At 36.3% G+C, this 11,900-nt stretch overlaps 2 protein-coding genes across 2 annotated transcripts in view; both read left to right on the top strand.

Moving 5' to 3' along the window:
* Nucleotides 1–728: 728 nt before the first annotated feature.
* Nucleotides 729–10,353, top strand: ccdc106a (coiled-coil domain containing 106a). The gene is made up of 9 exons (XM_052143669.1): nt 729–871; nt 1,531–1,608; nt 1,755–1,856; nt 1,970–2,155; nt 2,612–2,662; nt 2,861–3,082; nt 5,948–6,154; nt 6,596–6,899; nt 10,208–10,353. The coding sequence occupies exons 2-9, from the start codon at nt 1,554–1,556 to the stop codon at nt 10,230–10,232; spliced, it is 1,152 nt and encodes a 383-aa protein (XP_051999629.1). The 5' UTR covers nt 729–871; nt 1,531–1,553; the 3' UTR covers nt 10,233–10,353.
* A 705-nt stretch (nt 10,354–11,058) lies between these two features.
* The window catches only part of LOC127655719 (cation-dependent mannose-6-phosphate receptor-like), a 32,414-nt gene continuing 31,572 nt past the window's right edge, over nt 11,059–11,900 (top strand). The window contains exons 1-2 of the mRNA XM_052143671.1: nt 11,059–11,104; nt 11,757–11,852. Of these exons, the coding sequence (XP_051999631.1) occupies nt 11,104; nt 11,757–11,852 (97 nt within the window). The 5' untranslated portion in view covers nt 11,059–11,103. The remainder of the gene's footprint in view (nt 11,105–11,756; nt 11,853–11,900) is intronic.

Below are 11,900 nucleotides of genomic sequence, written 5' to 3'. Positions count from 1 at the left end.
GTTATGCTTTTGCTAGTGTGAAAGAAAATATAATAGTTAGGAACTGTGAAAAGCATTATGTTTATGGTATTGTGATCAAGATTTCAAATTGAACATCCTGTTTTTGAGCAAAAGACAAATGTCTCTTTATTATAAAGAGCATGCTCCTTATTATCCAATCATATGACAAACTTTGAGTAATATAGAATGTATACAAATGCATCCTAAAATATATTTTGCTGATATCACATGGAAATCTGCTGAGGAGAAAATCACATTTAACATGTTAATAAACAAAGAACTGTACATCCTATATAAGCCTGTCAGAAAGTAAAGGGGGCAGAAGACAGGAACTTCTCAAAAGGTATGGAAAAAGAACTTTGTGTCTCCAGACATTTTTGACTCGACTGTACTTGCTGTTTTGAAGAAATCTATCACAACACCAGATTCAAACCAATGTTCAGTCAAATCAATATATGTCTGCTTTGTTTCTTTTGGTTGACCGGACTCTCAACAGACTTCAGCCAAATGCTATTTCACACAAAGGTGTTAGAATTTCACTGCCAGAACCAAACCAGAAGTCGGATTTGGTCTATATTTTCTAGTTATCTGGAATTATGTAATGCCCTTTGCATTTTAAATAAGTTTTCGTTTAAGTTTCAGTTTTTTTAGACTTATATTTTGTCATTTAAACGTTCTCATAGCTTTTATTTTGAAATAATTAATTTCCGGGTATCGTTAGAGTTTCTGTCTTCACGTTGTTGTTAGCGCTGCTGAGGGCGATTTAATTGTTATTGTTAACAGGGAAGCGCTTTAGTTAAAACACAGATGAACGTGCATTGAGAAAGACATCATACTTGTAAAAGAGAAGCACGTGGACAAATGAGAAAAGGTTTGTACATGTGCTTTTGTGCTATTAAGTATTAGAAAAGAAGAATTTAATGGGACGATGTTGTTCAGTGAGCGATGAGGAACAACTGAATTTTTAATTGCTAGCCTAATGTATTAGCCAATATGTCATCTTTATTTTTTAAACACAAGCGTACTTATTGCAGCTGTGCATCACTTACTATGAATAATGTTACTAGTGTTGATATGTTAAGATGAGTAAAGCTCATGACAAGCTGTTTATATTCATGTTTTGGTTGTGGGAGGCTGGTGTTTGTGTTCAGTCTATCATTTAATTGTTTTGCTTGCTTGTGTGTGTGTGTGTGTGTGTGTGTGTGTGTGTGTTCACGAATGAGAGGTACACTAGGATTCTGGGCACCATCTGACAGCTCATTAGATAATTTCTAAATGTGCTTTGTGCACATCTGCATTTTACATTATTATACACCGTATTTTCTGTTCTTTTATCTATTGGGTTGTTTTTTTCCTCTCAGTTTGGTATCTATTGTGTTGTTTACTTCTGTAGTTATTGAAAAAACATTATTTTACACCTGCATTTGGTAGTTTTTTCCCAAAGCATTTGAATGCCAAAAAGTGAAGGAAATTATGTAAAGCAGGTGTATTGGATATTTCGGGATGACATCCCTGTGTCTTTGCTTATAGATCAAAACTGAATTAACAGAAATATGAACAATGCTGATTCAGCCACGAGAAAGCACACAAGTTCACGAGAGCTTCAGAGTGAGTACACACACTCTCACACTCTTACATTTTTTATAAATAATTACTGTGCGAGCTGATGTCACATCAAATATCAGCCATGACACTTGTGAATGTGTAATAAGACTAATGAGCATCTTATGTGGCTTTTATTCCTCATTCTTCAGCTCCCAAGAATGAGGATGCATACGAAATCTCCATTCCCTTTGAAGATAACAACTTTGAGCAGCAGGGAGGCTTTTACAACCAGAATGACCAGAACTTTGATGGTCGGTTCAGTTTATTATTATACATCTTGTGTGTTGACTATTTACACAAACATTAAGTGCTGTATGTTAAAGTGTAAGGGTATATGTTTGTGTTCTTTTGTGTTGTGATACAGGTAGTGATCCGCCAGCACCGGGCAGCTCGTACCTGTTAATCACTAACTTGCGCACACAACTGCAGATCTCGCTGGAAAAAAATTCATGGCTGCAGAAACGAATCGAGGACCTGGAAGAGGAGAGAGACTTCCTCCGCTGCCAGCTGGATCGCTTTATTTTCTCAACTAAGAGTCAGGAGAGCAACGGTGAGGCATAAAGGACAGAGTGAGCAAAGACTGTGCTAATAGAGGATATTTAGAGAAAACATGTACTGAATAAAACTTATGGATGATTTTCCAATTTGTGTGCTAATTAAAATAGTTCTAATTTGAAAGTCTTGAAGGTGTCAGAAGCATTTATCTTTATGTCAGAATTGTCAAATGAACAAATCACAGTGAGTAATATCACAGCTTTGATGATTTGGTCCCTAAAGCCAAATTGGTGGAGGCTAATACAAATTCTTATAAATAAATATTTTACTTGGAACCTCCTTCAAAACATGAGTTCTCCTAAATCTGACAGTAAGTGCAGATGCCTTATTTAAAATAAATACTGTATTGACTTGTCCAAAGGCCCTGACACCACACATTTGTCTGTCCATCATTTAGAAAGGCCATCAATAATCATAATTTAGTAATAGATAATTTATCTTTTCCCTGCAGGAAATGATTCCAGGAGTTTTTCTTGGAGGAGGCGGCGAGAGACTGATCGAGGTAAACAGACACTTTTTTTTTTACTGTGCGCATTATTCTGATGCAGACCTTGAAAAAACCCTTTGAAAATGCTGCTTTTTATTGAGATTAGGTGGTCAAAGTCTGTGCTATGTTATTTTAACATGGTGAGGGGGAAAGTCCCTATTGTAATATAAAGATCACAGAAATAACTCGGTAATTTAATTATTAACGTTTCAGATCAACAAGCAGAGAGCCAGCGGCCAGCCAACCGTCAATCATTCCAGCAGAGGCCATCCCAACAAACCTCAGCCAATCCTAAAATCATGAGCTCTGGGCCTGGTCCAGTCACTGTTCAGATGAATTCCATGTTTGGACCTGCCCACCCTCAGACTCTTTTACAGGCCCATGGTGTCGGCAGCAGCAGTTGCAGTAGTACCAACAGACTCAACAAACTGCATGGTGGGTCTGAAAAGTGATTTTACCTCAAATGATGAGGTTTGCTTTACCTCATAATTTTTGTTCAACCTATTTTAGTATGCCTAGAATATAATATCAGATATGCCATCAAATGGAATTATAGAATTGTAGGTTAGTTATTTTGCTTTCAGCAATAATTCTCTTGATCCAGTGTAGTTTTGTGCATATCATGTAGTGGTACCCCCAACTTAACTTCAATAGACGATACTGATAAATTGAAAGCGCCGGATGTCAATACAATATATATGTGTATATTAAATAATGCAAATGAGAACACATTTTGCACAATATTAACCCAAATTTCACTAAAGATGTTAAATATTCGGGGTTCAGTCAAGTTAAGCTCAATTAAAAGCATTTGTAGCATAATGTTGATTGCCAAAAAACTTGTCCCAAAAAAAGAGAGAGAAAGAAAGAGAAAATTACGGTAAGTCACTTATGATGGAAGCGAAAAGGGCCAGTCCAAACACTAAAATAGACACTGTTTCGAATAGCCATAAGAAGTAAACATTATACAGTTGAAGTCAGAGGTTTACATACACATTAGCCAAATATGTTTAAATTCAGTTTTTCACAATTCCTGACTTTTAATCTTAGAAAACATTGCCTGTCTCAGGTCAGTTAGGATCACTACTTTATTTTAAGAATGTGAAATGTCAGAATAATAGTAGAGAGAATTATTTATTTAAGCTTTAATTTCTTTCATCAAATTCCCAGTGTGTCAGAAGTTTGCATACACTTTGTTATTATTTAATAGCATTGACTTTAAATTGTTTAACTTGGGCCAAACTTTTTGGGTAGCCTTCCACAAGCTTCTCACAATAAGTTGGTGGAATTTTGGCCCATTCCTCCAGACAGAAAGATGGTCATTATGGCCAAACAGTTAAATTTTTGTTTCATCAGACCACAGGACATTTCTCCAAAAAGTATGATCTTTATCCCCACGTACACATGCAAATAAACTTTAGTCTGGCTTTTTTTATGGTGGTTTCGGAGCAGTGATTTCCTTGCTGAGCAGCCTTTCAGGTTATGTCGATACAGGACTCATTTTACTAGTGGAAATAGATACTGGTCTACCTGTTTCCTCCAGCATCTTCACAAGGTCCTTTGCTGTTGTTCTGGGATTGATTTGCACTTTTCGTACCAAACTACGTTCATCTCTAGGAGACAGAAGGCATCTCCTTCCTGAGCTGTATGATGGCTGCGTGGTCCCACGGTTTTTATGCTTGCGTAATATTGATTGTACAGATGAATGTGGTAACTTCAGGTGTTTGGAAATTGATCCCAAGGATGAACCAGAATTGTGGAGGTCCACATGTTATTTTTGTGAGGTCTTGGCTCACAAATTATGTCAAGTAAAGAGGCACTGAGTTTGAAATTAGGCTTTAAAATACATTCACAGGTACACCTCCATTTGACTCCATTAGCCTATCAGAAGCTAATTGCCTAAAGGCTTGACATCATTTTCTGGAATTAAAGGCACAGATAACTTAGTGTATGTAAACTTCTAACCTACTGGAATTGTGCTATAGTCAATTAAAAGTGAAAAAATCTGCCTGTAAACAATTGTTGGAAAAATTACACGTGTCATGCACAAAGTAGATGTCCTAAAAGACTTGCCAAAACTATAGTTTGCTAATTTGAAATCTGTGGAGTGGTTAAAAAATTAGTTTTAATTACTTCAACCTAAGTGTATGTAAACTTCTGGCTTCAACTGTACATGTTAACATGATTTTAGTTTCATAAAATCAGTTACTAACCTTTTATGTGCGAAGTTGCATGACATTGTTATATATTAATATAACAATATAAAAAAGAGTGCAATGTGCCAATAAAATCACTATAAAAGTCCATGATTTTTAAGATTTTATTCATTTGCATGAATTGTCCAGGCCTGGAAATCACAATTTTAAAATCCCTTGATATTTACAGGTTTTCCGTGACCATGGGGGACCCTGAATCATTGAACTACAACATTAAAGTAACATCATCTGACTACACTCAGTTTCAAAGAAAAGAGATTCAATCATCTAGATGACTTAAATGTTTTCTGCACACCAAGTCCCCAACTAAACAGTGATACCAGTAAAATTGCATTTATCTTATTGAAAATAACAGCTGAGTTTCCCCACAATTAAAGTATTTTATTTCAGTTGTGTCCACGCAATGAGTTGGCAGCTGTTTTAAATGGTTTGAGCTCATTCGACACAATACAAGAGCGCTTTTGTGAGCTGTGTGAAACTAAGTTAATATTTCTATTTTCTAAAACATTGAATACTGTTTTGCTGAATCACTATTCATCAGAGTTTTAGCAGTTTAAATTGATTATTAACCAACACTAACGATCCTCAATTCAAAAATCTATAAAATTAAATCCAAAATATTTCAAGATTGATGCAAAAGTATTGGCAGGATAAGTAATCGATGCATCAAGAAAATAGTGAAACATTACACCCCTATGTTAACATGTGTAATGTTTACATCTTGTGGCTATACTTTTTAAACTATGTATATTTTAGCATTTATGGACTGGCCCCAGAAACTTCCATTATAAGTCTCTTAATGTAATTCCTTTTTTTTAACAAAAAGTTCAAAATAATTGTTTGTGGTTATCAACATTATACCACAAATGCTGTTAAATGAGCTTCACTTGTATTGAATCTGGACTATTCCTTATCGACATGGTTATCAGCCAATGCCGCTAATCTCAACATGACCAAATCTTGTTTAGCTAATCATCATGGCCAAAATAAATCACTGATTTATTATGATGCATCTTATGACTCTTGACTTCAAGGTTATTTTAAATGACTCAAGATCATTATACATTATCTTCTGCTTCCATAGAATCTCTTTCTCTTCTGGGAGATGAAAATGATGAATACCTGGAGGATAGCTACCTGGAGGAAGAGGAAATGATGTCAGGAGAGGATGTGATGTCAGAAAACTTGTCTCAACAGAATATGGGCTCAGTTGGAAGACCCACCGGCACTCATCCAGCTCTGAAGAGGAGGAGGGTCTTCAGAATCCCCAGAGGGAGGGAGAGACAGAGAGGTGAGCCATGACTTTTCAAAGTGGTGGAAAGATGAAAGGAGTGTCTGCATGAACAATACGCTGAAAACTAATTTACACGAGATTTGCTATTATTATGTTTTTCTCCTGTTTTGACAAAAACTTAAGTAGACGTGCACATTTGGATAAGCCACCATAACACTGTTTTAAATGTTTACGTGCAGAACGAAATCAGGGTAGTGGGCAAATAAGTATCTAGGTGTGATGTTGGTTTTTTGCTTAAACCTTTTATGACCTTTCCATGATAAAATAATGTTGTTTAAGTCATTTACATGCCCTTATGTTGTCAGGTTATTAAACGTAATCGGTTTGCTCCTGCATGTAAACACTTATTAAGGGAGAGGTCATTTTAGATCGCTGGGTGCTTTTTCTCTTTTTAAAGGCATTTTCTATTTTTTTGTCTCCTTGTCATTATTGTTCCAGTGAAAGATGCAGCAGGTGTGTTGTTCCGCTATAAAAAGATTCTGGTGACATACCAGAGGCTAAAGAACATGTCGAAGGCCTTCCAGATCCATGGAGTCGATCGTAACACAGTGGCCTCTACCACACCCATTGCTGAGCTTCTGCTGGTGGCCCCGGAGAAGGTGGCTGAGGTTGGCGAGTTCGACCCATCCAAAGAAAAGCTTCTTGACTACGCCCGGCGCTGTTACATCGCCCTCGACCTCCAGACGCTCAGTAAAGTGCAAGCTCTGAAGAAAAACAACCTGCTCCTGCCCATTTCCTACAGGTATTAATACATGCATGCAAGGAGGTAGGAGTCATTCTAACTCTTAGACATTTCCTATTTAGTCTTTAGTTTTCTAGATGATTATCATAGTAATTCATTGTATTGTGAGAGAAGGGGCTCCAAAGTCAAGTGTTATAGATGTTCCCCAATTATAGCCTAAATATTGATTTATAATTGAACAATACTTAAAAGAAAATGGTGCGTTTCTCCTTGTAAAATAAGATTTAGAAAGATGCTTTATAAATAAAACATACAATACTTTGACTTTTTAACTCCCAGTAAGCTTTATTTAAATTAAAGCTTTCAAAATTAATGCGTTAAAGTATGTGATTAATTAGTTTAACACAATTTTTTTCTTAATCGCGATTAACACATTTAACGTTAATACCGCATAAACAAGCATAAACACTGTCATTACACTGATGCACACACCACAACCACAAGTTGGGTAAAGGATCACTTGATGCTGTTTGTTGTACAAAGCAATCTTAGATGAAACTTGTGACAGAAATCAAGTATTTTTCAGCATATCTAAGGTGTATTTTAATTACCACAGATACACGTCAAGTCTTAAATATCACCAAATTGCAGAATGAGAAGTTTTTGTCTTTCATGTGGAGTTCAAAGCGATGCTTGATGCTGGTGCTGACGCCCTGATATGAATTATAAACACTGCTTTACTGTAACAAAGCGGATGACCACAGTCTGCCGGCTGATTAATATTGTGGAGGATAAGAGATTTAATGCCCATTGCAATGAAAATGCAACCAGTGTGAGGACTAGTTCTTTCAATTAGACAAACTCCAACTGAGACTTTGCTGAATGTTTAATGTTACTTAAATAGGTGCTATTTTAGTGCATTTCTATCATTATACCATGGCTTTGTTTGAATTTTGTTTTTAAAGAAGCATTATATTTTACGTATTGTTTTGTTTTCTTAAAGCATTTCATTCCTGCATTTTGTTAAGAAAATAAGTATATTTAGTCAAATATCAGCACTTTCAAAATTTGCAATTAATAGCAATTAACTACAAAAAATTACATCGCAAATAAACATTTTAATCGACTGACCGCTCTAATTGAAATACATTGGTTTATGTCAATGGGCCTCATTTATGAAACATGAAGAAATTTCGTTGTAAATCTTTCTTAAAACCATTCTCTTTAAAAAGTTTGCATTCAATTCAGATTCATGATTAGTTAAATAGAAATCTGTTCTGTTTTTGTTTCATAAATGATGCCCAATGTGCAAAATAAAATGCCAAGTAGGTGTAGCTGCAGGTCAAATATCTCCAAATGGGGGCTAAATCTCCAAAAGAGGGCAGGGTTACTCCAAAATGGGGTTGCGCCAACACCAAAAGGGGGCATCACTTTCACACACGGTGAGGTTAGAAAAAGGGTTAGGTTAGAGGCTCCCTATATCTTTGCAGATGGTTTGGAGCTCCTGCCCCTTTTTTGAACACTGCCTGCAACTATATCCTTCTCAAAAATGCAGGAGATGATTCCGAAGACCTGCCTAAATGTGTCCATATATAGTTGAAGTCAGAAGTTTACATACACTTACACTGAAGTCATTAAAACTCATTTTTTAACCACTCCACAGATTTCATATTAGCAAACTATAGTTTTGACAAGTCGTTTAGGACGTCTACTTTGCAATTTTGTACATCTACTTTGTAACTACGGAGTAATTTTTCTAATTGTTTAGAAATTCTTTTGTATTAGAAGTTTTCTAAATTGTTTAACTTAAAAGTGACTATAGCACAATTCCAGTGGGTCAGAAATTGACATACACTAAGTTTACTGTGCCTTTAAGTAGCTTGAAAAATTCCAGAAAATGATGTCAAGTCTTTAGGAAATTAGCCATTTAGCTTCTGATGGGCTAGTTGGAGTCAATTGGAGTTGTATCTGTGGATGTATTTTAAGGCCTACCTTCAAACTCAGTGCCTCTTTGCTTGGCAACATGGGCAAATCAAAAGAAATCAAGACTTCAGAAAAACAATTGTGGACCTCCACAATTCTGGTTCATACTTGGGAGCAATTTCCAAATGCCTGAAGGTAACACGTTCATCTGTACAAACAATAGTATGCAAGTATAAACACCATGGGAAACGCAGCCATCATACAGCTCAGGAAGGAGACACATTCTGTCTCCTAGTGATGAACGTTGTTTGGTGCGAAAAGTGCAAATCAATCCCAGAACAACAGCAAAGGACCTTGTGAAGATGCTGGAGGAAACAGGTAGACAAGTATCTATCCACAGTAAAACAAGTCCTATATCGACATAACCTGAAAGGCTGCTCAGCAAGGAAGAAGCCACTATTCCAAAACCACCATAAGAAAAACAGACTACTTTTTACAAGTGCACATGAGGACAAAGATCTTACTTTTTGGAGAAATGTCCTCTGGTCTAATGAAACCGAAATTGAACTGTTTAGCCATAATGACCATTGTTTTGTTTAGAGGAAAAAGGGTGAGGCTTGCAAGCCGAAGAACACCATCCCAACCGTGAACCATGGGTGTGGTAGCATCATGTTGTGGAGGTGCTTTGCTGCAGGAGGGACTGGTGTACTTCACAAAATAGATGGCATCATGAGGAAGGAAAATTATGTGGATATACTGAAGCAACATCCCAAGACATCAGCCAGGAAGTTAAAGCTTGGTCACAAATGGGTCTTCCAAATGGACAATGACCCCAAGCATACCTCCAAAGTTGTGGCAAAATAGCTTAAGGACAACAAAGTCAAGGTATTGGAGTCGCCATCACAAAGCCCTGACCTCAATCCGATAATCCGAAAATTTGTGGGCATAACAGGAAAAGCGTGTGCAAGCAATGCCTACAAACCTGACTCTGTTACACCAGTTCTGTCTGGATGAATGGGACAGAATTTCAGCAACCATTGTGAGAAGTTTGTGGAAGGCTACACAAAATGTTAACAAAACGTAACACAAGTTAAACAATTTAAAGGCAATGCTACCAAATACTAACAAAGTTTATGTAAAATTTGACCCACTGGGAATATAATGAAATAAATAAAAGCTGAAATAAATCATTCTTTCTATTATTCTGACATTTCACATTCTTAATATAAAGCAGTGATCCTAACTGACCTAAGACAGGGATGTTTTCTACGATTAAATGTCAAGAATTGTGAGATTAAATGTATTTGACCAAGGTGTATGTAAACTTCTGACTTCAACTGTATATTGTATGCCCACACACATACTCAAACACGCAGTATAAATTTTTGTATTAAAACAAACACTTTAATTTGGACAAAACTGACACTTGTCTTTTTATCCTCCAGGTTGAAAGGGACTGATAATCGATAATTGGAAGAAAACAAGGAGCAACTGATTCTTATCCTGCTGTATTGTGAAACCCCTGCACTGTATTTTACTGTTCTATAGAACACACATTTACCGTCTCAACCTCCATTCTGCTGTTCGGAATACTCTGAACCAAGTGTACAATTACCTCTTTTCTCCACCACAACACTCACTCAGAGAGCTGTGCACTCACAGCTGTGGTTGGGCTGCATACTTATATTTTAGGTTTTAGTTTTAACCCCATTGTTTCATAATAGACTTGGATCTGTTGAATGATTTGTATTTATTGTAGCTATGGTTGAAGGTCAAGAATTTACAATTCAATCAAACAAGCCCTCTGTGATGTGTAGCGCTATGGCAATGTGTGTTGCTCGTAAGTTCTCTATCTGGGATCATTAGACCCATTCAGTGGGGCCAAATTTGTGCCCTGGTTCTCTGTATCTTGTAGCACTTACCTGACAGACTGAAGGACTTTCCACAATCAAGATGAACTATTGGTGTAGGTAGTGTTTTCACCTGTTTTACACTGTGCTACTGTACTTTCTTAATTGAAACCCATTGGATTTGATTTGTGGAGTTTTTGTGCATGTGTCTCCTAATAGAAGACACTGACTGTTCAGCATGTGAAAAATGTATATTGTGTAAATCAGTTCATGTTAAAACAGTTGGTAATAGTACTGGTCTAGTCTAGTACATAGTGCAGATGCTAATGTTTGTCCATGATTGTGTGAGGGAATGAGTGAGTGTACATGTGTTCAAGTTTTAACTGGTGCTGAAGTTCATCTGAAATGTTTAATCTCATAAGCATGTGTATGTGTGTGTGAGATTAGAATATTCATGGCTCCTTTGAGCAGAGATTTGAACCTACAAGTGGAGTGAGTATCTTTTTATCACAATCTTCCTCATTATCAAATCAACACGTTTGCTTTAGCTTGCACGTTCAATGTCATTTTACTGTCCGCTACCTTTGATTACGGGTCAGGACTCTAGTAGATTTCAGTTATGCCTCAGGAACCAATAATTTGTTGATATTTCAAATACAGTTTAGTTGATCATAAAATAATGAAAGTTGACTATTTTCCACTCTTGTTTTTGAATTTCCATATTGTATTTCACATTGAGCTGAGAGTAGCCACAAAGCTGTTTAAATCTGGTCTTTTTTGTCATACTAAGAGAAACATGAAATGTTCAACTGATTCTTCATATTGTAAATGACACTAAAGTGTTTGATTTACTACTGAACACTGACTTTTTCTGATTCATTCATTCTTGAGATCCAGTCTTGCTACCTAATATGGCTTTCTTGTAGTTTTGTTCTTTGAAATAACTTGTTCAATTTGCATCTTTTTAAAATGATGTAAAATATTGTATACATTCTAAACATTATCCAGATTTAAAGGTATATATGACCCTAAAATATAGTGTCACCCTTGTGTTGTTCCAAACATGTTCTTTCCTTAAATGGTCAAGATTTTAGGTAGAATGTTAGATTCTCATTCACTTCCATTGCTGCATCTTTCCACACAGTGAAAGTGAAGGGTGACTGGTGCCGTCATTCTGCCTATCATCTCCAGTTGTGTTCCACATACTGTAAGAAGTCATATGGGTTGAAACAACATAAGTGTGAGTGAATGATGTCATAATTTTTAACTATCCCTTTAAAAATGAAGT

Source organism: Xyrauchen texanus, chromosome 15 (genome assembly GCF_025860055.1).
Source record: "Xyrauchen texanus isolate HMW12.3.18 chromosome 15, RBS_HiC_50CHRs, whole genome shotgun sequence".
Classification (NCBI taxonomy): Eukaryota; Metazoa; Chordata; class Actinopteri; order Cypriniformes; family Catostomidae; genus Xyrauchen; species Xyrauchen texanus.
The sequence above is the reverse complement of the archived record's forward strand: the minus strand, read 5'-3'. Positions and strand labels throughout refer to the sequence as shown.